The 26303-nt window shown below is 38.8% G+C and overlaps 1 protein-coding gene across 2 annotated transcripts; it reads left to right on the forward strand.

Annotated features, from left to right (window-relative positions):
- Positions 1-2325: 2325 nt before the first annotated feature.
- On the forward strand, positions 2326-23299 carry LOC146464987 (FAD-dependent oxidoreductase domain-containing protein 2-like). 2 transcript variants are annotated; one of them, XR_014868398.1, is made up of 24 exons: positions 2326-2584; positions 2675-2746; positions 5449-5511; positions 5885-6000; positions 6742-6899; positions 7931-7988; positions 8890-8956; positions 9692-9758; positions 11488-11535; positions 12314-12372; positions 12487-12612; positions 13568-13626; positions 14037-14157; positions 15144-15215; positions 15998-16113; positions 17114-17159; positions 17309-17371; positions 17754-17826; positions 19018-19121; positions 19395-19476; positions 20248-20344; positions 22110-22164; positions 22514-22865; positions 23004-23299. XR_014868398.1 is itself a non-coding variant. In XM_085129103.1 (23 exons), the coding sequence occupies exons 1-23, from the start codon at positions 2464-2466 to the stop codon at positions 22564-22566; spliced, it is 1896 nt and encodes a 631-aa protein (XP_084985229.1). In that variant the 5' UTR covers positions 2326-2463; the 3' UTR covers positions 22567-23299. The 2 variants fall into 2 exon arrangements, 1 of the variants encoding a protein (XP_084985229.1); XM_085129103.1 differs by having other exon boundaries at positions 22514-23299.
- Positions 23300-26303: the final 3004 nt, after the last annotated feature.

The following is a 26303-nucleotide window of genomic DNA, read 5'->3' on the forward strand; positions in this document are numbered from 1 at the left end:
AGCGAGGAAGCATACAAATGATTGAACGTTTGAGTTCTCGTCTGTCTGTGTTGGATTATAATTTCATCGTCTTCCGCCCTTAGGGCGCGCCGCACCACTTTAAGCAACAATGTACAAATTAAAACATTCGGATTCAACGAGCATTCTCGATGAAACAGGAACATTAGTAATAAAACTGGCTGGACTACATGTATTCTAATGTGAATTGCTCTGTAAGTATACATGTAAACGTTTTGGCAACGTTTGGTGAAAATATACCGGATGCAAATTTATACCGGAGAGGGAAAGGGGAAAAGGCTGGATGGAAGAATTGGAGTGAGGTACAAATCGCAGCGGCTGACAGAGCAGTGATTGGCGGAGTTGTGTTGAGGCCTTACGTGCCACATAGCACGAAGTGGATAGGTGAAATTACCAGGATACTGACAAACACACAAAAAAATTAGCGCAACTCTTTTCCTGTCTTGGGACAGTTTATGCTTCAGAAGAAGTAGATAATGACATGTTTGATTAAATTTGCCAAATTAGAAGATGGTTTTGCATCCACAGTGTTTGTGCGGGAAATAAAACTGAAGGAGTTTCATTGGCCTTGAATCCTGTTATACTCTACAAAGCTCTGCAAATTAAGTTAATCCAGTCGAAAATACGGCGTTTCAAAGAATGCATTCTATTGGGACAATCCTGGCTATACAGGAATAACAGAACACGCAGAATATCAGTTCCAAAAGAACGTAATTCCACTTTTTTCCATTAACCTGAAAACCTTTCCAAAAGAGCGCAGTTCCTCTTAACTCTGAGTAAACTGTATTTCGTTCATTCTGACAACAGAAGTTTTGAATTCCGAGCACGAGTCATGTCGAAAATGCCTTTTTGTTTGTTTTGCGTGAAGTTGTTGAAGCTCTCCGCCTCTTGTTCTCTGCACTTCAAAAAAGGGGAAGTTCTTCTCCCCTAAAACTTCCTGTCTCAAGTTGCCACTGAATAATTGCTGTTTGTCATGAAGACTAAGCTTGTTTGCGAAATTTCTTGACGCCGGCCCTCGTCGCAAAAAAGGCAATTTACACTACGATAGTTTCGTGAGTTCTGAGCTGATGCGAAAAATGAAAGCGCCGACAAAACGTTCCCTTTTTTTACCGCTAATGACGCTAATGCCCATCGCGGTTTTACTTCGAAGCTTATTGGAACACTACAACCCCGACAATGAACTTAAATGTTTGCCGTTCTCGTTACGGCTGCCTGTCGTAGTGTCGTGGTTGCGTAAGGTGCCTAATTTCTTGTCAGAGAGGGGGTTTGCGTTAAGTTACAATGACCTCTCATTATCTCGATTCTCTAAGAAGGAATATATATACATAAATATTAAAATTTTGCCATAAATGATATCAGTAGAGATAAATGATAGATTGGGAGAAAGTGTGAGAAAATAGCAGTTTAATTTGTCTGTTGGATTCTATGTGAATGAACTGAAGGCGAAATTTTGCATTTGCATTTGCAAATTGTTCACTTTTTCGCGAATTTAGATGTCCTCTGTAGAGTGCTTCAATTGTAAAATTCGTGTTTTTAAAATTGCTTTCCCTATGGTATACCTTACTGTTGAGCTGTTTGTTTCAAATTATTTTACAAAATAAAATCGTCTTCTAACGAAAGGATCCCAGTTATTGTAAAAAAAACTTGAAAATGAAGATTTATTTACACCGCCGTAGAACGCCTGGAGAAACAAGTTGTTCATTTTGCTTTGCGCTGTTACTCGTTTGTAAGTCCGGCCGTTCATCCAACACGTTTATTAAAAATTAAAAAGGACGTTTTACGGGGAATTTTGATCTTTTCCAGTAAAAATGTTGCAACAATATATTCTGTTTTAGGGCATCAGTGCAAGCGAAAATACAACGGTTCGCCTAAATTTTTATTCAAGTACAAACCATTCCGACTCGAGTTCATCTTTGGCTAGAGACCTTCATCGACAGCTTAAGTACACCAGCGTTGCAAAACTGGACGATAATTTTTAGGTTTCTTTCAAGAAAAATGTTTTGGGCCTTTTTAAACTGATGACACCAAATCCCTCCGATACTGCGTTTTCAGAAGTATCCACTTAAGAAACCGAACTCGGAAGAGCGAGTGGTTTTAGATACAGGTAAGCGTTGTGTTAGGCGCTTTGGAATATTTTTATAATCTAGGAGTCATATAAAGACCTATCAATTCAATTTTTAAAATTTCCAACGATGCGTCTCAGCGGGGTTCACGTTTGATGCCTGAGAAGTCCAACGGATGGCGTGACCTTGTCCGATACAGTCCCATTACAAAGCTATTCATAATCGATTATGTTCGACAGCCAATCATGATCCAGCTTGGTAAACCTAACGTGGCAGCGCTTCGCTTGTATATTCTTGCACAGAGCAATATGCGCTGACAGTGTGAACTTCCCTTCTCAGGGAACACTCGTGTTGTTTATTTTGGTTTCTGTGGAGGTTCATCATGACCATGATCACCCGCTTGGTCTCTGCGATCATTGTTTTGGTCGTATGTGCAAGCTTGTTGTCTATGGCGACTACGAAAGTTTACCACGAATATTGCGTGGTGGGAGCAGGACCTGGAGGTACGTTTTAAAATCTGTGTGAAAGGAAGATTTTAACTCAAAATTTCGTTTATATCCGCTCACTTGTTGCGCTGTTTTTGTTTGCTTCAGGACTTCAACTTGGTTTCTTCCTCGAGAGAGCTGGCCGAGATTACATAATTTTCGAGCGAGATCGTTTGGCGGGTAAGAGCTTAATTTCTTTACACCTTAAAGTTTCTCAGGTCTTTAAAATACAGTTTAGGCCCCGTTTTAGCGCTATCATGCGTTTGATATCTCTGTAGCTCGCCGTCTTTTCGGTATGCGGATGTAGTCGAGTTCGATACAAATATAATTGCAAGTTTTCGAAACTAATTTTTAGTCTGTTCAGTGAATCCAAACAACTGAATCCCGCCACCGAAAGAGGCATCCGAGAGGAAATTAGCTGTTTAAGTTGGTAATTTACGTATAAGAGTTTCTCGATGCTCAATATCGTTAAACTGCGTTTAATGAATTACTGAATACTTGCGATAGTATTGTAGTCGAAATTGTAGGCTAAAGTGGATGTTCGCCGTCGTCATTAGCAGTGGTATAAAAGTTTTGATTTCGATTCTTAACTTCACAAAAAAACAGCTGTGGTGATTCATGATCATAATGACTGTCGTTACCGTGTAATCGACAACAATTGCAGATTTCAGCGGGGCGACAAGACGTATTTTTACGCCATTCAATACGTTACTAATTTCCGACATATCAGAACTCCATAAAAGCTGTTTTCCCCTCCAGTTTAGATAAACGAGACGTTTTGAATTTGATCCATCAACGTAATTGCAACATGATCCCTGATAAACGTAATCGCACTTTTCACACTAGCTTGAGGCGACAATTTCGTGTATGATGCGTGTTAGTCAAGGGTTTCTAGTGGGTTTTTCGAAGACAAATTCTAAATAATTGAAACTTTGAAGCTGTAGCAATTTTTTGAAAGAAGTTTTAATTTTTAATAATGGAAAGTGTCGCCTCGCTCTATATTAGAGCAAGTGATTTGAAGCCTATGCAAATATTGCTTCTTGGGATTTGCATAATTATCCATTCACCTTTCTGCAAATAAACCGTGTAGTATTTCAGAGCATTTTAAAAGGATTTTGTATCTTTCTCGGGTGCAGAATAGCTAACCTTTATGAACTCATTCCTTGGACAAACATTGGAAAATATTTTTTAATTACCAGCCAATATCTTAAACCTGAAATTATTTCAGGGAATGAAAGAAAGCAACATTTTAACCTAGCAGGTGCATTCTCGTTGTTCTATTATGGTTCAAATCAATTTTGCTTTGTAGAGAATGATATTTAAATTATTGTAGAATGTTATAATTTGCATTTTTTCCCTTTATATACACTGAACAAAAAATTATCTGACCCAAATAATAATTATTTAGATATTATTTATGATACCAATTTTTATTTTGGGTTGGTGGATGGAAACAGCTGTCCACTTGCCATACACACCTGGACATCTGTTTTATCACGTCCTGTTGAATATCTACCACCTCTGCATGCAGATAACAAACAAGGATATAATTTGATGACCAGTGAAAGAACTGCAATTTGTTGGCGTGGCAATAGGGAATAATATATAATTTGGCCTCGCCTGTATAATGGTTAAAAATCTGTTCTGCAGTATGACAGATTTTTAACCTTTGAATTAAACCATAGTATCAAATATACCCAACTCTGACACTGTAGTTAAAACGTTTCTCTGGTTAAAAATATGTATACGTATAAAAAATCAAATGTTTTTAAAAACCCAACGTTCTGGCCAAAACTTCAGCGATCATTAAGCCTTCAACTCTTCTGGATTATCTGAGAATTGCTCCTGAAGATACAGAATGCATATGCTGTACTCCCATTTGGGTCACCAAATCTCCTGGATGAAAGCGACTGATAATCTTTTTTTTGATAAGAGTAATTGATTTTACCACAACATTTCCTGAAAATACACAAACTTTTGGACATTTTGGGAGGCAAGAGTGGATATGATAATAGCAGTGGGCACGTGGGAGGGAGGGAGGGGGAGGGGGTGTTCGCAAAAGAAAAATCTCAAGAGGTTCCGTTGACATCTCTGCAATATCAGCATCATATTCTCCTCACTGACAATTTGTTTTTCTTTTGTTTTAACCTCAGTGATCATTTCCCTCATTCTATGAAAACAAGAAATGATATTTCCAGGAGACGATAAATGGTAGTAACTATCGGTTAAAGGGTTGAAAGCCAGCCTGATTTAATTTTTCCATCACAAATACAACAATAGTCACATGTTCTGGCTCTCCTAGATTATCCGGGAGTCTCCCAGATATGGAACAAATCCAGACAAAAGTACCTTTTGATGTTATTCAATTCCTCTTTTCCTCTACATTCAACTGAGCTTTTGACCCAAAATTTCCCCACAAATTATGTTTTCAAGTTTGTGTTACGGTTCCAGGGTGCATTTTCATGTATCAGCTGTTACAGATGTTTACAAAAACTGAAAAAGAAATGGGTTGATTCTGTTGGAAAGTCAATATTTGGGGTTGGGGGGGGGATTGGGTCAACTTAGATCATTTTGAGATATAGGAGGAGTGAGTTTATGGTTGTGGGTGTGGGTGATCAGGGAGGGGATGGAGGGGGCTAAATAGGCCATTGCTAATAAGCCAACAAATCACGCCGACATTTAGAGTACTTATGAGGAAAAATTAAGCATGCAAGGATTGATTCATTATGTCTATGAATACAGGTGATCTCCTAGCTACCTCTTTCTCCATTCACCAATACGCCCAGCCTATGTGGGAACCTTCATGAATCCCTCAGGGCTATGCTATTAATTATTGTGAGAATCTTTTGTATGACTGCTGCATATACTTGTTATTTTTTCAGGTGCTTTTTATGTGAAATATCCCAGGCACAGAAAGTTAATATCTATCAATAAGAGGCATACAGGTATGCTAGATTTAAATGCAGCATTCATGTAAAGCAGACATCTAATCATAAATTTCTTGTCTTTGGAAATTTAAGATACAATAGCAGACGGATATATATGTGGTATTTTTTTTTATGTGATGAATGTATCGTGCAAAATAAGTAATGTGTTTCTCTCCTTCCCTCCCCTCTCCTCTCCAATCCTCTCCTTGCCTCTCCTCTCCTTTCCAATCCTTTCCCCCCCTCCCCTCTCCTCTTCTCTCCTCCCCTCCCCTATAATTCTCATTTTTATGCCTTAACCATTTTCTCTTTGACTTATGAATGATTACTACACTGTAATCAATAACCTTTCTTTAAATTTTGCTAAATATTAACAAATACTTTGATCTTTCAGGAAAAACTAATAAAGAATTTAACATGCGCCATGACTGGAACTCCCTTCTCAGTGATGATGAGTCCCTCCTCATGACACTATATTCCAAAGAGTTTTTCCCTCCTGCTGACTCACTGGTAAGCTTTTATTTCTCATGATCCCCTCCCTTGTAGGCCATGCCAATTCAAAGTAAGGTGTATTTAGTGTTTTATTTGCGACCATTTGCCTCCTTTCCATATGTGAAGTTGTAATATATTATTATGCATCGTGAGGGAATAAGTAAGCATCAACTGCCAGGTGGTGGCCAGATCCAGGAGGGGGGGGGGGGGCAGTTTTTCCACAGACCTGAGAACTTTATGGGTCTGATAAAACTATATTTTAAATCGATTTTTCAGTGGTTGGTGTTACAATTTAATTCAAACTTGCCAATATGTTGCCCAAAATTAAAAAAAAAATTGAATTTAGCTTTCAAAATTAACAAATACAAAATGTTTGATGAGAAATATTGTGCACCTACTGTAAAATAGGTTTCAGGCCTAGTAAGTTATAGGGGCAAATGAAAAATGGGCCCATAGTCCCTCCCACACACATACATACCTCTTTTTGTTAAAAGAAAAAAATTAATGTTATTTTGAATGGCACACTTTAACTCCAGGACCCCTCATGTTTAATTTTCCAGCTAGCTACCATATTTAGCTTTTATGGGCAAACAAAGATCGATGATTGATTGAAGACCAATTTTGACATCTACTGTTGTACCAATGATAAATTTCATATGAGGGTCACACTTCACACTGCTTTCTTCTTGAAAGTACAGGAACATTATTTTCTATCAAATGAAATGGCTAATTCTTGGAAATATAATTTTTATTTATTAGGTGAAATATTTAAATGATTATGCCTCCAAACTTAAGTTAAAAGTCCAGTATAACACAAATATCACGCTTGTATCAAGAAACGAAGAAGGCGAAGAGGAACTCTTCCAACTGAAGGATCAAAATGGCACCACTTACACATGCAAGAATGTTATCATGAGGTACAGTGTTGTATATGCATGTAGCACTTAATAGTGACAACCATGTAATTTCTCCTTGTAATATCACAACCTGATCAAGCATTCGGCTTATGAGAAAAAAGGACATGCATGATCACCGAGACAAAAGGTGTTGATTTTTAACAGTTCCGCAAGAATAATAAGGAGAACAACTTAGGGAGATCAGGATTATGTATGTTGATATTGAGGCTTAAAAGGTTAAGTCTTGTATGGTTTGCTGGAGGGGGCATTTATTCCAGGGGGAGCTCATTTACTTTTTCCCAAATCGTGGCCAGATGGTCATTTATCTTTCTAATTTATAAGACTTATAACATTTGTGTATGAACGTGAACTTAATGAGTATTAATATTCAAAGTATGGATAGTTCCAACAGTGGCACATTTCCTTCATGTACATACATATTAATTTTGTGATGATGTTGCTAAGAGCAAAATAATAATTAATTCACAAGTATGACCAACTGAAAACTATAGTCAACAAGCCGGTGAGAGTAGATGCCTTTTCATGTGCTCTTTTCGCAGCAGGTAAAACAAAGGCCAAAAACGCATTTGTTGTTGCAGGCTAATACTGAAACTTTGTTGTCTCATTCTATGGCCTCAAAAAAAAAATGATAATAAAATAAAATAAATAAATAAATCAAATAACAGAATGGGAGGGGACAGGGCAAATGAGGGGATGCTTATTTGAGGCAGGCACCTGTTTGAGAGAGCATGTTTACTTGAGGTGGACGCTAGAGTGAGTACTGTATTTCCAGTACTGTAATATTAAGCTGAGAAAGTAATTTGTCTATTTGGTAATAAAGAAATTTCTCACCCAGGTGCCAAAGATTTAATTCAAAATTAATTATTATTTTTCCTTCCAATTCAAGGGTTTATCAGCCTCTAGCACTCATTTAATGAGTTAAAAGTTTCGACTACACAGAGTATACTTTGGCCATATATGGAAGGGAGTTCTGTTGTCAAAGAACACACAAGGTTACTTTCTAAATGTCTTTTTCTATTCTCTTCTGTTAGCACTGGTATATCAGTTGAAAATCTCCCAAAAAAGTTCAAAGGCTATGAGCTCACAGAGGTATGAAAAATTATATTGAATATATACTAGTTATGCAATGCTTTCTTGTGGTATACTGTGAAATATCCCACGAGTGACTTGATTTTTCTTAGTATACACATAAGCCTTATACTAAGAAAAATCAAGTCACTCGTGGAATATTCATGGTATATACCACGAGAAAGCAAATGCCATAGCTAATTTATCCCATGCCACTCGTTGATTGAATTAACACAAAATGTCACTCTTTAATGCTTTAACAGCAAATACAATCAGTGAAGAAATATTCAACAGATTGGCAAAATTCCTTGAAAGTGCATAATTTTGATCAAAAATAGGCCATGAGGAACACTGGGATTCATTCGTGGAATACTACCCATTGCATACCGCAGAATATGCAACAGGTTTCTAGCTTCCTGATTGGCTGTATGGCATGGGATAAATGAATGTATGTTTCATATATTCACATTCAAACATTATACTGTTAGCAGATGAAAATGATGCCACTCTATGATTTGTCATCCTGACTTGTTATGAATAATATTTTTAAAACAAATGTAACAAAATTGTGTAGAATAGAATGCATGGGTCTGTTTTTGTATTAGTCAAGTCAAAGTTTGTTCTTGTCAGTACTAGTCGATCATTCTGCAAATGTTAGCATGCCATTGTAGGCCTGCCCAATGACCAAAAGCCAATCCATGAGACCAACAAGATGAAGGATGTTAATCTTCTTCAATTAAACTTGCCAAGGTTTAAAGTGCCCAATGGCATGTCATTAAAAGTACATCTTTCTCACAGTACTTTTAGTTGTTAGCATAAAATTATTACATTACTTGTTACTGGTGGCTAAGCTATTAAGTAGTTTACAACTTAACTCAATTTGAGAAGGTTTCAAAAGTTAACTGTTAATTTAATCCCTTAGCCCTACTCTGAAATTTCAACAAACCCTGATGACTATGAAGGACAAACAGTGCTAATCATAGGGAGAGGTGAGGCAATTATCAAATGCCAAATTCAGTGTTTAACAATATAATTATAGAAAGCAGAATGTCAAGTATTGCAAACATGGAACTTGAAATTCCGCCTCCAACATAGATTTCTTACATTAATTAGATTGGTCGCCAACTCAAGCCAGAGGTGATCGAGAAGATTTTAAAAATATTTGTCAAGAAGTTGTTAGAATAATAAAGTTTGCTTGTGGTGGCAACAGTAATTGGCACATGAAAGATTAATATTGTTAAAATAGTGATTTGCAGTTAGTCAATTTGCAGTATTTTCAAACAGATATCAGTATAACTTGACCAGGAGTACAGTCTGTAAATATTAAAATCGTCATTCAACAGGATGTTGTTGTCGTTGGTAAATAATTATTACTGTACTTGGCTGACAATTCACCAACCGTTAGTTGGCCATAACATTTGGGGGATGCATGCTGCTCCCCAATTTACCCAAATCCAGCAACTGAGTCTTGAAATAAATACTATTATATCTGTATATATATACTAAATAGAATTAGGGCACATCAAAGACCCTCTCAATTACATGGCATTGTATTGAGAGGTCAATGATGCACCATAAAGGGAACAATAGTTTAAGAGGTAGCGGGATCTTAGGATAGCCCAATATATACATGCATTATTGTAAGGGACTTGTAAGTGTTGTAACAATTTTGTTTTTACTTGCTGTTTTTAATTCTCAATTGAATGCTTTGATTATTCCTTCAGGGAATTCAGCTTTTGAGACAGCTGACAGCATAATGGGAGCAACTAATTTAATCCATATGTTTGCGAGGTTTGTTGGTGCACATATTTATTTACCTATTTTAATTCCTCGCGAAGCGAGGGCCGAAGGCCCGAGCGTAGCGAGGTTAATAAATTTGTCAGGCCGAGCCGGCCCGAGCGGAGCTAAGCCACGTGAATTCGAGCGAAAAATATATTTATATATATAATTATATATATTTCGTTGAAGGTGTCCGCACTGTTGCCTAGCAACAGTGAAAAACAAAGTATGAATGACGTCAGACTGTCTGGCGTCGTCTGGAGCAAAATTTGCATACATCGGGAAAGTTTGCGTGCCGGATCCAATTTCAACTGCAATGTTCATTAATATTCACTGGATACAGAACTATCTCTCCAGAATCTTTTCTCTTTCTTCCAGAAATCTTTTTTTGGGAAAGATTGCATTGAAGAAATTACACGTTTTGTGACCGCCGTAAAATAATTTTCTGTGGGAAATAAATTCATCAAACACGACAGCGCTTCACGTACGTTGTACATTTCGTCTCGTCAGAAATAGATTTTCAACCGCAAATGAAACTAGCCTGTGGAACCTCGAAAAGACCATGCTCATCAAAATAGTTGCTATGCTCCTCCTCTGATGCTACAATACGAGTAAAGAGAGCTTTCCACCCAGCCCCAGCTTCGCGAGGTTTTGCGAGTCACGTATTTCTAGTACTATTAGCGCACATTAATTTATATATACACTCAGGGTTTTTGTTAGAGCAGGAACACAGGGACCATTATATGCTTCATTGCATACAAAAGGGTGAAAGCAAATCTACCATGCTGAAGCAACAATTTCTGCTCTTCTCATCACCCTTTCCAGGATTAAATATTGACTAAATTAAACTGGCTTTTCTTGAATTGATTAGATATGGTGACACTTAAGAGTCTCACAACTGATGCATGTTGCCCTTGAGTTCTTGATTGAATTAATTCAGACTGTTGGTTTTCTGAGGAAGAAGGAAAAACTGGAGACAGAGCCAACAGCAGATGTACAACTGTAACTTATATTATTACATATAATTTAAGCATCAACACCAGCACTTGAACCTGGGCCACCGCCACATTGATAGAGATATGCATGGTTGAAAGAGTATCAGCCTTGTAATCCACTGACCACTATCTGGAGTTGTTCCTTGGTAGCCCCAAATTCTTGGGAACATTTGTAAATAGCTAGCTGGCCCCGCCTCCTGCCAGCTGGGATTTTTAACCATGTGATGTTTTATTTGAAATATTTGTTTCTGTGCTGTTTGTTTTGATTGATCCTGAAAAGCTCTTCTTGGAAAAAGGATATGCAGTCGACTCCCGATAACTCGAACCTTCAAGGGAAATTGAAAAAGGTTCGAGTTATCGGGGGTAAAATTATATAGAAAATGACCTGAAAGGAAAGGAAAATTGGTTCGAGTTAGCACGAGGTTTGAGTTAGCGAGGATTCGAGTTATCGGGAGTCGACTGTATTATTATTGTTATTTACAATGCTGTTGTTATTAACATTATGCTACAGCGTAGCTCATCACAGATTACCCCACCCCACACCCCCCCCCCCCCCATTGTGTTTGCATGTGGCCATTTACATCCATGGTTCCATGGAGAAAGTCAATGTGGGGAAAAGTTTCTTTCTTACCAAATGAACAAACAATTATAGAGAATTGTAATCAAAACTCTGATTTTAAAATCATGTGACTATCAATCATTTTCTCAATTGGATATAAACAAGAATTTTTTTTCTTTCATAACAGATCAAGAGTTCGTCTATCATGGGAAACTCACTATGTGGGTGATTTGAGGTAGCTATATTTGAGTGTGGCCAATGTGCGAGCCATGCTAGGCAGACGTGCGAGGCATGAACAAAACATGCGAGGCATGAACAACCCCCAACATAAATGCTAACCGTTCAGCTAACAGGGGAGCTATTTAAGCTAACCTGAGTGTTATTTAGGCTAACCGGAGTGCTTTTTAGGCTAACTGGAGTGTTTTTTAGGCTAACCTGAGTGCCTTGCACGTCTGCCTTGCATGGCTCGCTGGCTCGCAGGTTGTCAAGACCCACTATTTTTAGATCTGGCCCTGGTTGTTCAAAGAGCGGATAATTTTATTTATCTGATAAATCACTATCCAGCAGATAAAGAGTACTGTTTGGAGCACATTTTATTCACTGGATAGCAATTTTTCCACTGGATAAAGTTATCTGCACTTTGAACAACTTAACCAGGACCTAATTGATTCTTCTAATAAAGCTTAAGAATCACTTTCTGGTTACTTAGTATCCCTACAGTTGATTCAGTCGTAAAAGAGTTGCTCGCATTTGGGTGCATTATGCCGAAACCACTGGTACATACCACCAGATATAGCTGTAAGTGCATGAAACCATAGTGGTTTCATTCAATCATGAATTAACCTACACATTTATATAACCCTGGCAAGGCCTCACTCACCCTTAATTAATGTGTTTGCATCTTTAGACAGTTTTCTTGACAGTAAATTGTTTCTGGAAACTCCAAACTCAATAATAAATTGGGGAATGATGTTTTTTGATACAAGGGCTCTCAAATTTTCTTTTTTCAACAGAGCTATAAATAATGGCATATTGGACACCTATCAACTGAAATCTCTTGATGCATTGTTGGGTAGGTCATTTATAAACGATTCACTCACTGATATTTGTCATTTCTCTTTCATATTATAATGTTAATAAATATTTTCAGCCACTAGTTTGTAATATTGTACGTTGTTTCTTGCAGAGGCTCCTATTGAGGAAATTGCAGTGATCAAGAGAGATGATGGCAAGCTTTATGTTGATGCTTTTGATGGCAGCGGAGAGAATGTAGTTACAGCTGATCAGCCAGTTTCAGCGAGTGGAAAAGCTCGTAAGATATTTTAAAATGCTCTTCTTGATTTTAGTCTGCATGCAGATGTCTTTATTTCCCATTTGCCAACATTATACCTGCATTAGAAAATCAATGTCCACAATACAGCAAGCATTCCCTAACAGGTGGTGACTTTTAATTAATAAATGGACAGCCTAGGTCTGGAGATAGCAGGTTTCTTTTACAGATCACAGGTCACAACTACAGGTCACTGTGATAATTGTACGTAAACAAGCTAAACAGGGTCTCCTTCCCCTAACCCCATACTAAAAAGCTAATTCAGAACTTGGGCACGCTAACAATCTTGGTTCTATACCAGTACAACTTTGACCTGTACTTGTGACCTGTAAAAAAGACCTGTCTGCCTGGACATCAGTAATTACTGAACTTACCCGCTGAAGTTATTAAGACAGAGATGGCAACCAGAAGGTGAATGCATTGTCTTTTGACAAATTTGACCATCTATTTGACATGACAGAAATAATAAAACAAGCAAGAAACCAAAAATTAAATTTTCTCCTCTTTTCCATGTCTCACAAACATCTGTGCTTAAAATTGTTGCCCTAGGGTTCCACTCCCGTTCCGTTCTACATCGCTTTTAGCTAGCAGGATCTTTGCCAAAGTAACAAATGAGTTTTGCAACTAAAATGTTTCTATAGAGTTTAGTGGTTGTATGAATGAGAAAACTAGTAATAATTATATTCTAACTTTATGTTCTTGAAACAGGTTTTAAGAATCATACAGGTTGACATAGCTAAGAAAAACATCAGAAGCCTCATTAATAAACCCAGTCAGCTCTTTTGGACTGTGAATCTTTCAAATTAGCGTCAAGCATTTCTGTTCTATTGAAATTTCAGGCAGTGAAATTTGCCTGTAGCTGGCATTTATTAGTGACATCCCTGCTTATTTATCTATCTAAATATAAATTTATTTCTATAAATGTCATCTGTTGTAGCTGACAACTTTGCAGTGAGGGAACCTTACGATCGCATTATCAGATGCTTGGGTTTTAAGGTACATTTTTTTTTTGTTTACGTGAGAATTGAATTAACACAGTTTCCTTTAGAAAAGAAAAGTGCTTTTCTTGCATGATAGAGCGGTTTCCAATTGAATGTCGTCAAACCAAAACCAAAGTAATTACTCTGGCCAATCACAACAGATGCAAACAACGCAACGAGCCAATCAGACACTGAAATACACGTAACTGGCACCAAGCACGGGAAAACGTGTGCGGCGAAAACACGATTGGTTTGGATTCCCATTGGTTGAGAAAGTGGCGCGAGTTTTATTAACCAATCACAAAGCGAAGTAATGCAAAACCAAAGCAAACGCAAAATTACTTTCGACACTCAAATGAAAACCCCTCCAACATTGTTTAATATGTCAAATAAATAAAATGTAATTTTCTTTTTATGATCTGGCAGTTTGACTTCTCTGTGTTTGACAATTCCACCAAACCAAAACCATGTAAAGGAAAGCGATCCAAGAAGTACCCAGCTATCAAAGCAGACTATGAATCATCAACTGTCCCTGGACTTTATTTTGGTAAGTTTTAGTGGTTATGTTTGGCGTAGTTGAAGTACCAAATACAACTTGCTTGCTTGCTTGCTAAAGAACGGAGACGCATACCGATCTAGATCCATCCTCCATTCTTCAAAAAACCAAATTACACGGTACTTGAAATTATAGCTTGACATATAGACATAACCAACCTTTTGTACCCTCGATTTCGTTTTCCTGCCTTTTTTTCATCTGCATACTATTTAATTTGTATCACAAATTCATAATTAAAGCTATGGTTATGGGAGAGATTTTCGTGTTATCACAAAACGAAGTGAAAAGCAGTGGAAAAAACATTGGAGCAACGTTTCCTGAAGGAATTCAAGGCCACATGGGAACACGCAGGTGAATCTGAGCAGAAACAACAAAAATCTATCTGAAATACAACAATAGGTTTGTTACACCCCGAGCATTTGAATTATTTCTCATTAATTTTGTTCCTTGAATCAATTCCAATTTGGAATTGTAAACCCTCTACTTAGTTGATATTTTTGCTCCGTTTATTTGTTTGATGAAACTTAGTAACTTCTTCTCTTTTATTAATTCCTCACATTTAATGTTTGACCTTTGGTTTGGGCAAGCACATGCTCAAAGGGATTGATAATTCATTGTGCAACTTACGCCCTCTTGTGGAAGGTTCCATGTTCTGATTGCGGTTTTGAGTTTCATTTCGCATCAACTGGATTTCGAGCATACACGTTTGTTTAGTATCGAATTGTCTTGTTTCTTCCCACCCACCTTGGATGGTTTTTGTCAGGAGGATGGAAGAGAGGTTTATTAAGCATATCGTTGGTAGTGTACGTGTATTTCGCATTCTTTATAAACTTCTCTTTGTGCCAAAAGTGAATTGTGTGTTGTTTGTGTCGAGAGCTTAGTATGGGAATAAATGCCTCCAGCATCCTTAATTTTACACCTATACATAAGTTAATAAGATCATTGCTAGTAATGCTGTTTTAACAATTCACCCACAGCTGGTACCAACACCCACTCGGTCGACTTCCGCAAGTCAGCGGGAGGATTCATTCATGGCTACCGTTACACAGGTACTTTAGAGTTTTCTTTTTGATGCTTAGCTTTGCTTCTCTTTTAAGAGATGTGAGCTGACAAGTGAAGGAAGAAGGGGGAAAAAGGCAACGGTAATGTATAATTTTGGGGCTCACGGATTTAACGTTAAATCCGTGAGCCCCAAAATTATACATTACACACCTAGCGGCAGGATTTTTGTAACATCCTGCGCGTATGTCTGTGGGTGTTTTTGCTGTTCACACCCTAGTGGAACGTCATTTGTACTGTAAAATTTAGGTATAAAATAAGTTCCCCAAACTATCTTGTTCAATCCCTGACGAAGTGTGTAGTTATCACACGAAACCGGTCGGATAATAAAACAAGTTAACAAGATTCGTTGCTGTGGGCTGCTCACTAGCACTTATTTTTAAAAAATGGTGTAAGAGTACAGACAATAAAAATGACGTCAGATGTAATGCGCGCGCTTTCTCGGCGGAAAATAAAACCAATTCCGCTCGTACTTTTTCCATGTTGTTGTAAAAAACAAATCGATGGCAGTTTTCTATGGTCAATACTCTTATAGAAGATAAAATGACGCCATAAAATGTTCAAAACTTGGCAGTGATACCACTCGCCTCCGGCTCGTGGTTCTACTTGTGTTTTGAACATTTCATGACGTCATTTTAAGGTCTACAAGACTATAGACTAAAGAAAACTGTCGTCTATTTGTTAACGGGAAAGATAAATTGTAGTTTTCAAGAGTAGGCGGAAATCCCAACTGTACGTTGTTTTCAAACCATTGGTTTGGTTCTTTTTACAGCTCGTGCACTTCACCATGTATTGGAGTGGCGTAATCACAAGGTCACGTGGCCTCACATCACTGTACCCATCACAGAGGTCGTTAATGTCATCATCAAAAGAATCAATGAAGCCTCGGTTAGTTTAAAGTGATGTTTCATTAACAATTAAAGCTTCCCTGTTAAATATATTTTTGGAGGCGTATTATGCATGGTGTACCAGTCGTTTGTTCGTGACTTTGATTTGATAGTGGTCGGCCACTGCTGTCTTTCCTCCTCAGGCAGCTTGTTCATTAGCAAGTTTCCTAACCTTTGACAAGTTTCTCGAAAACTTCCACTTGTTAAAAGCTGGAGCGACAGTTTTTGAACAAGTCAAAAACTTGACAAATTTTGTCGTACGCACGGAATATAAAACTTGGCAAAGGTAGCCTTTTCAAGGAAAACGTTCTCAGTCGAAGACAGGAACCATATTCCAAACTGAATAAAGCGGTTAGTTGGGAAAAACTTTGAATTGGCTCAAGAAGAAAACATTTTGGATTACTCAACTTAACTGATGCAACCAAGTTTTCATTAATTCAACCAGGTTACTACATTGGTACCGACGGGCCGTTTGGAAAAGCTAACAAAATACTGAGGGTTAACCCTGTGATTGATTAGCATCCCCTCCAAGCGGAGTGTAAGGATACTACTAGGCTTTGAATGCTGGGTATCCTGTGGACAACGTAGCGCCCCATCCAGAGTGGAGTAGTAATAAACCTAGTCACTTCACATTTGGCATCTTGAGCACTAACATCCAATCCGCGGGGAGATTCCTGGTCACTTCATGTTGGGTTTCTGTGCACCGGCTTGCCATCCTGGGGGCGGAAAAGGGGTTAAACTTCTGCTGTATATGTAACAGGCCACCTTTGGCCGGAATGACGCGTTATTAATACACGTAAACAACAGCTGTCCATGGCTGCCACTGCCCGGGTGATATGGTTGTGCGCATGCGTACTGTATTGGCCATACCACGGGGATGGTTCGTGTGTCTCAGTGCTGATAAGTGTTGTTTATTACACGTACCTTGAGTGTTGGTGAAAAACGTCTTTTGACATCTTACTCTTGTTTGTCTAATCTGTTTATGGTTATGATGTTTTCAGGGTATTTATCAAATGTTTGGTGTACTGGGAGAGGTCATGATTTTACGTGAGTTATTTTTGTTGTGAAGTAACATGTAGTAATTCCTGTATAATTATTACATGTGGCATTTTGCATTGACATTGTCCTTTTTTTTTACCTTGATTCATTTTAGATAAAAAGAAAACCATTCTTTGACATGTCTCTTTCTTCTTTAGGTGAAAATGGAGACGTGGAATACTTTGAAGAGTTTCCCATTAGACTTGTTCATAAATTTGAAGGTAACGCTTAAAACTCTGGCTTTGGACGAAATCAACCCTAGATTTTAGTGAAAGGTTTTCGACGAAATTTTGCAGAACTTACAGCGCACTGGACCAACTTCTAAACACTCGTTCAAAGAATTGTAATAAGTATTTCGCTAAGTTAAACGAAATTTTGGCAGAATGTACGTAACCTGCGATCAGGCGCCTCTTTTAGAGGATGCGGTGTAGGGGGGGAGGGTATGATCGTAGACTGGAAGGTGCGCGTCAAACGAAGTTTCAGACAAACGTTTTGCGGTGGCGAAATTCAGCTTTGTATTTGGTAGGCAATAAAATAACATGAAGTAAAAACGCGAGTTTTAAATGCGTAGAAATTCAGTGTATATATCCTTCCTGTTTGTAGAGTACACTGGTCGCCCGGCTGGCCCAATGATAGTTGTGAACATGGAATACGGCAAGGACTTTTCAGGAGCTGGGTGAGTGAGGAAGAGGGGCGGGCTGCTAGCTTACGGACCTTTTTGTTTACGCTGCAATTTGATCAGTTTAGCTCCTTTAGCTGAATCTTTTAAGCTGCAGAAAATCTTAGGGAACAGAACCCCATCCTCGGAATTTACGAGCTGGTGTTTGCTTTGTTTATTGGATTCTCTCTGACGAAGGGCTAACCCTCAAAACGTCAGCACTCGAATCTCTTTACAGTGGCCAATTTACCTTTAGTTATCAACTCTGTTAATAAACCATATATTCGTTTCCAAAAATATTAGCTGGTCTTAATTCGCACGCTAAGCGGTTTTTTTGTCCCTTTGAAAATAAGAGGCATTAAATTTTTTCATAATGAGGTTCACAGCAACTCAGAAATGGCCTACTGGTTTTGCTCAAGCGTGACCACGGTAAAAGAGATAAAATCGAGTTGTTGAAATTTGCTGACACCAAAGGCCACAAGGAGCTTTCAAACAGCATCTTAAGAGATTTAAGAATCAACTACATATGTCGACAGCAATTTTCACTGACATTTTCTTAATAAGCATCTTTGGAACAATTTTACGCTGCTTTTATTTAACACAATCTTTGGACGTATTAGCAATCCAACGGTGAGCATTTTACGCTTTTGACAAAGAAATTTTGTTAGGAATGAAAAATGCGGCTACGGATCTGTGTTTGAAGATGTAGACTGTATACAGTATACCACTGTTGTGTGGTGTAGAGCAGTTCTCATTTTCATTGGTCGAGTACTGTAAAACCAAAACAACACAATCAACCAATCAGAACTCGAGGTGAATGAAGTCAAGCGCGAAAAAGTGCGTGCGATTATTTTAACCAATCACATTACTTTTCAAACGCGAAATAACCATCACAATCAACCAATCAGAACAAGAGGTGAATGAAGTCAAGCGCGAAAAAGTGCGTGCGATTATTTTAACCAATCACATTACTTTTCAAACGCGAAATAACCATCACAATCAACCAATCAGAACTCGAGGTGAATAATGCCAAGCGCGGGAATGTGCGCGCGAGCATGGTTTCACTTCAAATTGATTGAGAACATTCTTAGCGTGATACAGACGCGAAAAATAATCATCACAGTCATTTGTTGAAAACCGCTCTACATTATTCCCATGCACGGGGTTTTTAAAATTGTTGTAAACTGATTTTGTTCTTTCCGTTTTCAGAAAGGACACTTTTCATTCCTCTCGTGCCACAGGAGAACCATCCGATGCTCACAACTCCAACTTTTTGCATCCTGTTCTGTACTTCTACAAAGAGCCGCCAACAGGTAACGCAATAAGAACCTGCTACCTTCCCCTAAAACTCTGATCATAAACAGGACTATATCAATCTCTTCTCCTCAGAAGCGGACAATATCTGTTGACATACGTGAATCCCCAAACTGTGACCGAACTACTCCGCTGAGTGATTGAGTGCAGGCACAAAGCAGTCATCTTGTGTAACTGTACTCACAACGACCAGTAGATTTCCCCAAATTGCTGTTGAACCTAGGAGAGGTTGAAGACAGTCATCATTAATCGTTAGTTACTTTATTTTACAGCCTTGCCCAAGGAAACGAAACATGTTGTTCTTCCCAGGCCCCACCGTCTCCATCATATGGTCGAGGACTTCCTGACACTCTGGTAAGCTCTTGTAAACTTAGCGGATACACATCCCGCGGGGGGAGGGGCGGGCGGCTAACTTATGTATTCGACATGATGACAGGTTACAAAAAGAAGCAAAGGAGAACAGTGGTCTCCCTCAAACGGGGCAAAACTGTACTCAGCTTGAAGATGAACACTGTAAGGATGGCTGATCCCGGTCGAATTTCACTTGTTTGTCTGTAGATGCACCATTTGCAGTGTCTTACATGGTTGGTCGAGAGGACGAAAGAACGAACAACAGAACAATGTTGCCAGCCCTTAAAAACAATGCAGCTGCAGGTTATCAGGGTCAATAGAGTGTGAGAAGGGTGCATGTCTACTGCCAGATGAAGAAAATCTTGCCAAGCTTCAGCGTGACTGACGTGCGACATTTCACTCACAGAATAGAATAGAAAGTGCAAAATCACATTTATAGAATAGAATTTAGAAAAAATAAACAGTTCATTTACTGTATGGGATAGCTGTGCTAGCGGTTTAGCGCAAGCGGCCGAGGACCTTACGCCAGACCGCGGGCATAGTTTTAGCCTCTACGGACCTCCCGGTCGGTACATAACCTACATATAGTTTGTCTAGCCATGCTAAATTCATGAGTAAAATAAAACACATGTTGCAATTTAACTTAACTTTGAATAGATGGAGCAGGCCCCGTTTCTCCTTACAAATAAGTACCACATAAATAGCCACACTTTGAAAAAAAAAAAAAAAAAAACCCGAGAATGACGATTGATTGCCTTTTCTTTTTTTCGTCAGGACTGCACCAACATCACACATTCTTCCCTTGAGACGGTTCATTGAAAATGTCGTAGGCGGTGATCTCAGGTCGTTTTTTTCCTCTTCTTGCTTCAAGGTGAGCTTGTGTCTATCCACTGAAGTGTGAGAAGATCAACTTTCTAATATTTTATGGCAAGACCTTTAGACGTAAGAAAGTGTTGAAAGTAGTGGTGTTGTAAAGATTTAAAATAATGGCTTGCTGAAAGTAACGGTTTAAGTGGGTGTTTTCTCGTTCTCCTGAGCGCAGCACGCGAAAGGGAAGGCCCGAAACTCGACTATCTGATTATTAACCCTCCCGTCCGCCTTACGCTAAGGGCGAACTGAATTTTTCCAAATCAGTAAATGCGGACGCTATGCCTTTGTGTATTATACCATTTGAAACATACTGATGAGCCTATTTAAAAAATTATTTCAGCAATATGGAGAGAAACAATTTAAAACAGCCCTGTACTTTTCACCAATCTAGTGGCACAAAACACTGCAAATATCCCTTAGTAGCAAGTTTTGATATATAGTTAATTTGGTCCCCCCTTAAAGAGTTATGCTGCCGTGATAATGAAAAAAACAAAAAGCCAGACAGGTGTAGGTTTCATTCTAGAAATTGGCTCATGACAGTTGATGGTGTGAAAATTAATATTAGTTTTAGATATCGAATTTCGTATAAGTTGCTCAGATGGTAGCTCGAGATTGTAGTGTAACTTTTTCAACTATTCAAACCTCTTTGTAACAGGAAGGTACCGTATTTACTCGAATAAGCGCGGCGGCGCTTATTTAATTTTTTGTGTCTCCTCTGCGGCGCTTATTCGAGGGCGGCGCTTATTTAAAAGGCTCATACCACAAAGACAAAACATTTTGATTGTAGAAATTAATTTACTTTATGAGTACAGCAAACGCTGACAATCTCCTTACTGCAACAGTTACAGGGAAGAGGAAGAGGGAGGTTGGGCTTGTCGTACCGGCAAAGTTTACAGTCTTCACGCAAAAACTGAAAAACACGAACATTTTGAAGAGAGAACAAAATGAACGAGTATCAAGATATACTCACTTCGAAATGAAAAACATCACTATTGATGAAAATAAATTCCCATTGCTGGCTTAGAATTGCGTTGCAGGGATTACAGTGTATTTTTATTATTTTATGGAAATACACGAATAAGCGCCGCACCGGAGCTGCGGCGCTTATTCGGGGGCGGCGCTTATTAACCACTCCGCTCCGTGTGCGGCGCTTAATTAAGGGCAGCGCTTATTCGGGGGCGGCGCTTATTCGAGTAAATACGGTAGTCTCTCCTGGTGAAAATTGGGCGTCACAATCGACGCGGTGATGTAAATTGGACACGCCAATACATCTTTATTTGCAATAATTTCCAATGCTGCAGCTCTAGGCTAAGGAAACGGTGAACAAACGCTGATGTATTGATTTATTCTCATATAATGCATTCCCAATACAGCAGCAAGCAAAGATTATGCTGGTACCAAAACAGCCGTTCTTTATCAGCACCTTGGAAAGTCTTGCCTTGTGACTCCAAGGCCAGCTTGACGAATTCCATTCGCGTTGTTATTCCTTATGAGAATGCCGAGTTGTGATTATTAATGGTGCGTTTTTAGGTTCCTGATTTCCTGGTTCCTAGCTTGACGAATTCCATTCACGTTACTATTCCTTATGAGAATGCCGAGTTGTGATTATTAATGGTGCGTGTTTAGGTTCCTCCGAGTATCACTGTTGCAAATTTGTTAGAACGTCTACTTTGATAGTCATTAGAACTGGGGGAAAAAGTGTCACTCATCATCCTTGAATTCTTTACATTTAAGCAAATCTTATTAATCTTATGCTGTTTTTCCAGATAATGATGACCCACAAGACTGCGCCAATTTCTTGCCGCAATCATTACACTCAAGGTACGATGCCCTCTTTGACTTATCTATTTCGATTCAAAAGCATGGACTTTGACGTTCCCTGCTAATGATCTTAATTGGTTAAAGAAAATCGTGCAACGTGCTGTAACCAGCTCTACCATTCACAGAAAACACGTTGCTTGTTTAACCAATTAGGAGCTCAGTCGAAGGAGCAAACTCAAAACCTGTTTTCCCGCGCTTGACGCCGGTTGCAGGATTTTCCCGCGCCTGGCAATGCTAGCATGTTTTTTCTTTGAGTCTTTAATGAGTTTACTGCTGTATTTGGTTTATTTTCATAGCCTGCTGCATGTGATAACAACTTAGTCCAATTTTTTTTATTTTTCTTTGCTAGGCCCGATGTTGCCAGCTACAAAGATTCTACGAGACGCTTTAGTGAGCAACTAAATTATTAAAGCGAAACTTGTGGCGTGAGAATGCTCTAGATCTACATCTCATCTTCGGCTATTTATCGAAAAAAATAGTTTATATAATTTATAGTTCGTCCTATCAACAGCGTTGATAAGGGAATTTAGCCAGCTCTAAAAACTCTTTACGATGATCAAATTACCTTATTAACTAACCAAATACTTACGCAACACCACAGTTTCTTAGAAGCTAACCTCCATAACATATACTTATTTATAATTCTTGCATGAGGAGAATGTTGTAGAGTTTTGTATTATGAAAGCACAGTTAGTGTTAGTGTTATTCGCTGTATCAACAGTGCGCCAGTGTTGCCGCTGTTGTGGAGGTGAAAATTGTCTAAGTAAGTAAATTTCGTACTGGCCACTCTCCATTCACCAAGGGCGCGTTCTTTTAGGACTACTTCGTAATAGGAATAGGATATTCAGTAATCGTTCTCTTTCGGGACCTATTTTGTTTTCGGAATGAACGGAATAGTTCATATTCCGTTTATTCTGCTCCCGATGGCAGAATGAACGGGATAAACTTAATGTAGTTTATTCGGAATAGTTACGCAGATTGTGTATTCGTTTTAAACGTTTTGGCGGGAAAATAGTACGTGGGGCGCCAGGGTCTCCTCCACGGACCCTTGAATTGGAGATTCCTTTCGGAGTTTCAGCGACGTCTTGCGCCTCGCAAAGCCCTGAGATGTCAAGAATAAATAATTTCTCGTCTTTGTACGTGTCAGCTGTCAGAATATTGAGAAAATAGCCCACTAACTGCAGTTAAAGGGGGTGTGAAGTTCGCTTGATGTTACGCCTTACTTACTTACAAAGGCGCGCGTAGATGTATTGGGCTGTTTTCAGAATATCGACTCTTTTAGAAATTTTTACTCCGCAAATTCTGTTATTTCTAAACCGGACGAAGAGTAACCCGAATAGTTCCAAAAGGATGCCCCCCAAGAGATTTTCAATTTGAATGTTAAATTTAAAAATTTTTCATTCTAAAAGTAGCTTTCGAACCGACTACTGCCGAATAATCAAGAGTAATTATTTTGAGAGATGTTACCGCAATTTAGATTTCCTCATTCTACAGCCTGTCGAGACGAAACCAGAACGTACTTTTTCACAATGGAATTACAGTTAGAAATTTATTTACGAGTAAGTTGGATAGTCTCGACAGTTTTGAAGAAGATTGTTTCTCTCAAAGAATTAGCCTGCGTCATAAATTATTAGTTGTAAAATTATAAGCTTAACAGTAAAAAAGCATATTAAAAAGACATGTTAAAAAGGTATTTTAAGTTATGTATGCTAGGAAAGAAATCAAGTGGCCGCAGAAAGGTAATCATTCAGTAATAACCGGATAAAATTTGTTTGGAACTTTGATATTTTTCAGACATACAAAAGGAATTTGTTTAGGCGAGTTTCAATTTTCGCGAAAAAATTTTGTTAAAGGGCTGGCCGGGCAAAAGCGCGAGTCACCGCAGGTCGAGCAGAGTTTCTCGCAGTGGTTTGACATAAGACTCATGCACTGATGGTGACTCTGGAACACTCTCATCGAATCTTTCTTGACAGTCGCTGCGATTTTTCTCTCTTTTTGCCTCGGTTTGAGTTTTATGATGGTTTTGCGATGAAATTAGGCGTTAACCCGTTCTAGTTTAAAACTGGGCCACCCCCATTTTTTCTCCGAAATCGCGAAATTGATGACTCGCATATACGGTTCCGTACATTTCACGAAATTAATTGAATACTAAGTAAAGAAATTTAGCATAAAGAATCGATAAGAAGAATAAGAATAAAGAATATTCTACCACGACCACGCATGCGTGTCTTATTGTATCCAACTTCAGGGGAAACTGTTGATGGACATAAAAGGAGATTGAGAAGTCGGGAATAATTATGAACATCGTGTACTAGGATGCAACGTGGAAGCTGTGTCAACTTGTAACTCAGTTGTTGTAGGACTTGAATTCACTTTCATGAAGATCAAATTCGGTCGAAAGTAGACGTTAGCTTCAGTTTTATTTTTAACGTTTGGCCACCAAGGCAAGTGATCTTCAGTCGATCTTCGATTGCTTTAAAGGGGCACTGCACTGTCACGGAAATTTTGCTGTGTGTCAGAACTGCTCAAATATTTGGCAAAGAGAACCCCTTCTTTAAACGTGAAATCGCTCTTAGAGAACCGGGTAGAAAATATGAAATGATCTTTCCAAGGAAGAATAAGCTATAATCGGTTTTTAGCGATTTCTCCAAAATTTACGGGAGGGACTTGAAAAACGTTGCAATCCATTTCTATCCTGGAAATCTGCAAACCAAAATGATTGATACCAGTTTCTGAGTCCTAGAGGGGTTATTTTTAACAAAATTGAGCCATTAATCTCACGTTTCCATCAATACAAATATGTTTTCTCGCTATTCAAAGTGACACTACCCCTTTTTAAAGGGGCAGTGTCATTTCACTGTCGAGGTAAAAGTTACCAAAAAAACCCCGGTTTTTTGGTAAATTATCCCCACAGTGAAATAACTATAGTCCGTTTGGAGACACATATATCTGTTTTCGATCGTTTTTACTTGTAAACAAAGCTTTTTAACAGCGGAAGTTTTCCGTCCACATTTACCGGCTTTACCATTTGTCTCGCTGTCCACACGCAAACGATTGGCCGTTTTTATGCTTGAGGACGCATTATCCGTCTGGACGAACTTGGGCAAACATTTGTTGTTCGTCTGGTTATGCGTGTTTAGTATATACCACACAAGTGAATAGTGCCTTTCGCGCGCGCTGATTGGCTAACTCGGAGGTGATTAGCCAAGCAACTCCACTTCGGTGAATAATTGTTAACCAGTATAAGACGGACACAAGACGTATTATGCGTCTGGACGAACTATCTTCCGTTGTGTGTTGTTCGGAAGATAGTTCGTCTAGACGGATAATGCGTCCTCTAGTCTAAAAATGGCCATTGAATAGAATCGAAAACGCTGTTTTTAAGCGAGTGCTACGGATGTTGTCGCGTCATCGTTTTCAAAACATTTCATCCATTTACATTCTTCTTTACTGTCCAAACGTAAACGACAAATTTCCGTTTTCAAAATCGCTACTGGAAGATCTCCGTTGATGAGTGTACCTTTGAGAATGTCAGTTTCATTTGGAGACTTAAACCCACAATGGGACCTCGTTCGGTTACAAAAAACTGCAGTACCTAAGCATCTGAATTATATTAAGAAAACAAAGTTCTGTTAGTGACCAGAAGTGTTCGGTTGAGTTTTTGCTTTCACCCGTATTTCCTACGCCTATTTTCCACCATTTAAACGCTCCACCAACACCGCCCAAACATAAACGCCGTTTACATCTCCAGGCTCCTAGAATAAGTCCCCACCACCCCACCCCCTGCTGATCTAAGACGCCCTTCCTTATATCAGATCACATGACCTATAAAAAAAAAATAAAAGGAAAGGGCAACAGCATGACTGAATGGCCGCGTTTGGGGTTCCCGAGAAGGCTTCATGACGGTTTTAAGTTTTTGGAAACATTTTCCAGGATTTTTATGGTAAAGGTGTTGGAAAGCATGGTCTCATTTGCGTGGACTGCAAGCAGTCATCACTGCACAAATAAACGCGAAAAACGAGGAGTGATTGAGGAGAGCAGCTCGCTGCTTTGTCAGCGCGCGTAACAGAAATTATAGCCCCCCGTGTAGTCGTTTTTAGGGGGAGTAGTAACCTTCTTAGGAGGAAGGTAATACCACT

Source organism: Pavona decussata, unplaced genomic scaffold (genome assembly GCF_977016875.1).
Source record: "Pavona decussata unplaced genomic scaffold, jaPavDecu1.1 SCAFFOLD_158, whole genome shotgun sequence".
Taxonomy (NCBI): domain Eukaryota; kingdom Metazoa; phylum Cnidaria; class Anthozoa; order Scleractinia; family Agariciidae; genus Pavona; species Pavona decussata.

Excerpts from the sequence above, each read along its gene's own strand:
- LOC146464987 (XM_085129103.1), top strand. The coding sequence starts at position 2,464 with ATGACCATGATCACCCGCTTGGTCTCTGCGATCATTGTTTTGGTCGTA. Across the intron at positions 6,900-7,930 it reads TGCAAGAATGTTATCATGAG|CACTGGTATATCAGTTGAAA; the intron begins GTACAGTGTTGT and ends CTCTTCTGTTAG. Across the intron at positions 17,827-19,017 it reads AAGGACTTTTCAGGAGCTGG|AAAGGACACTTTTCATTCCT; the intron begins GTGAGTGAGGAA and ends TTCCGTTTTCAG.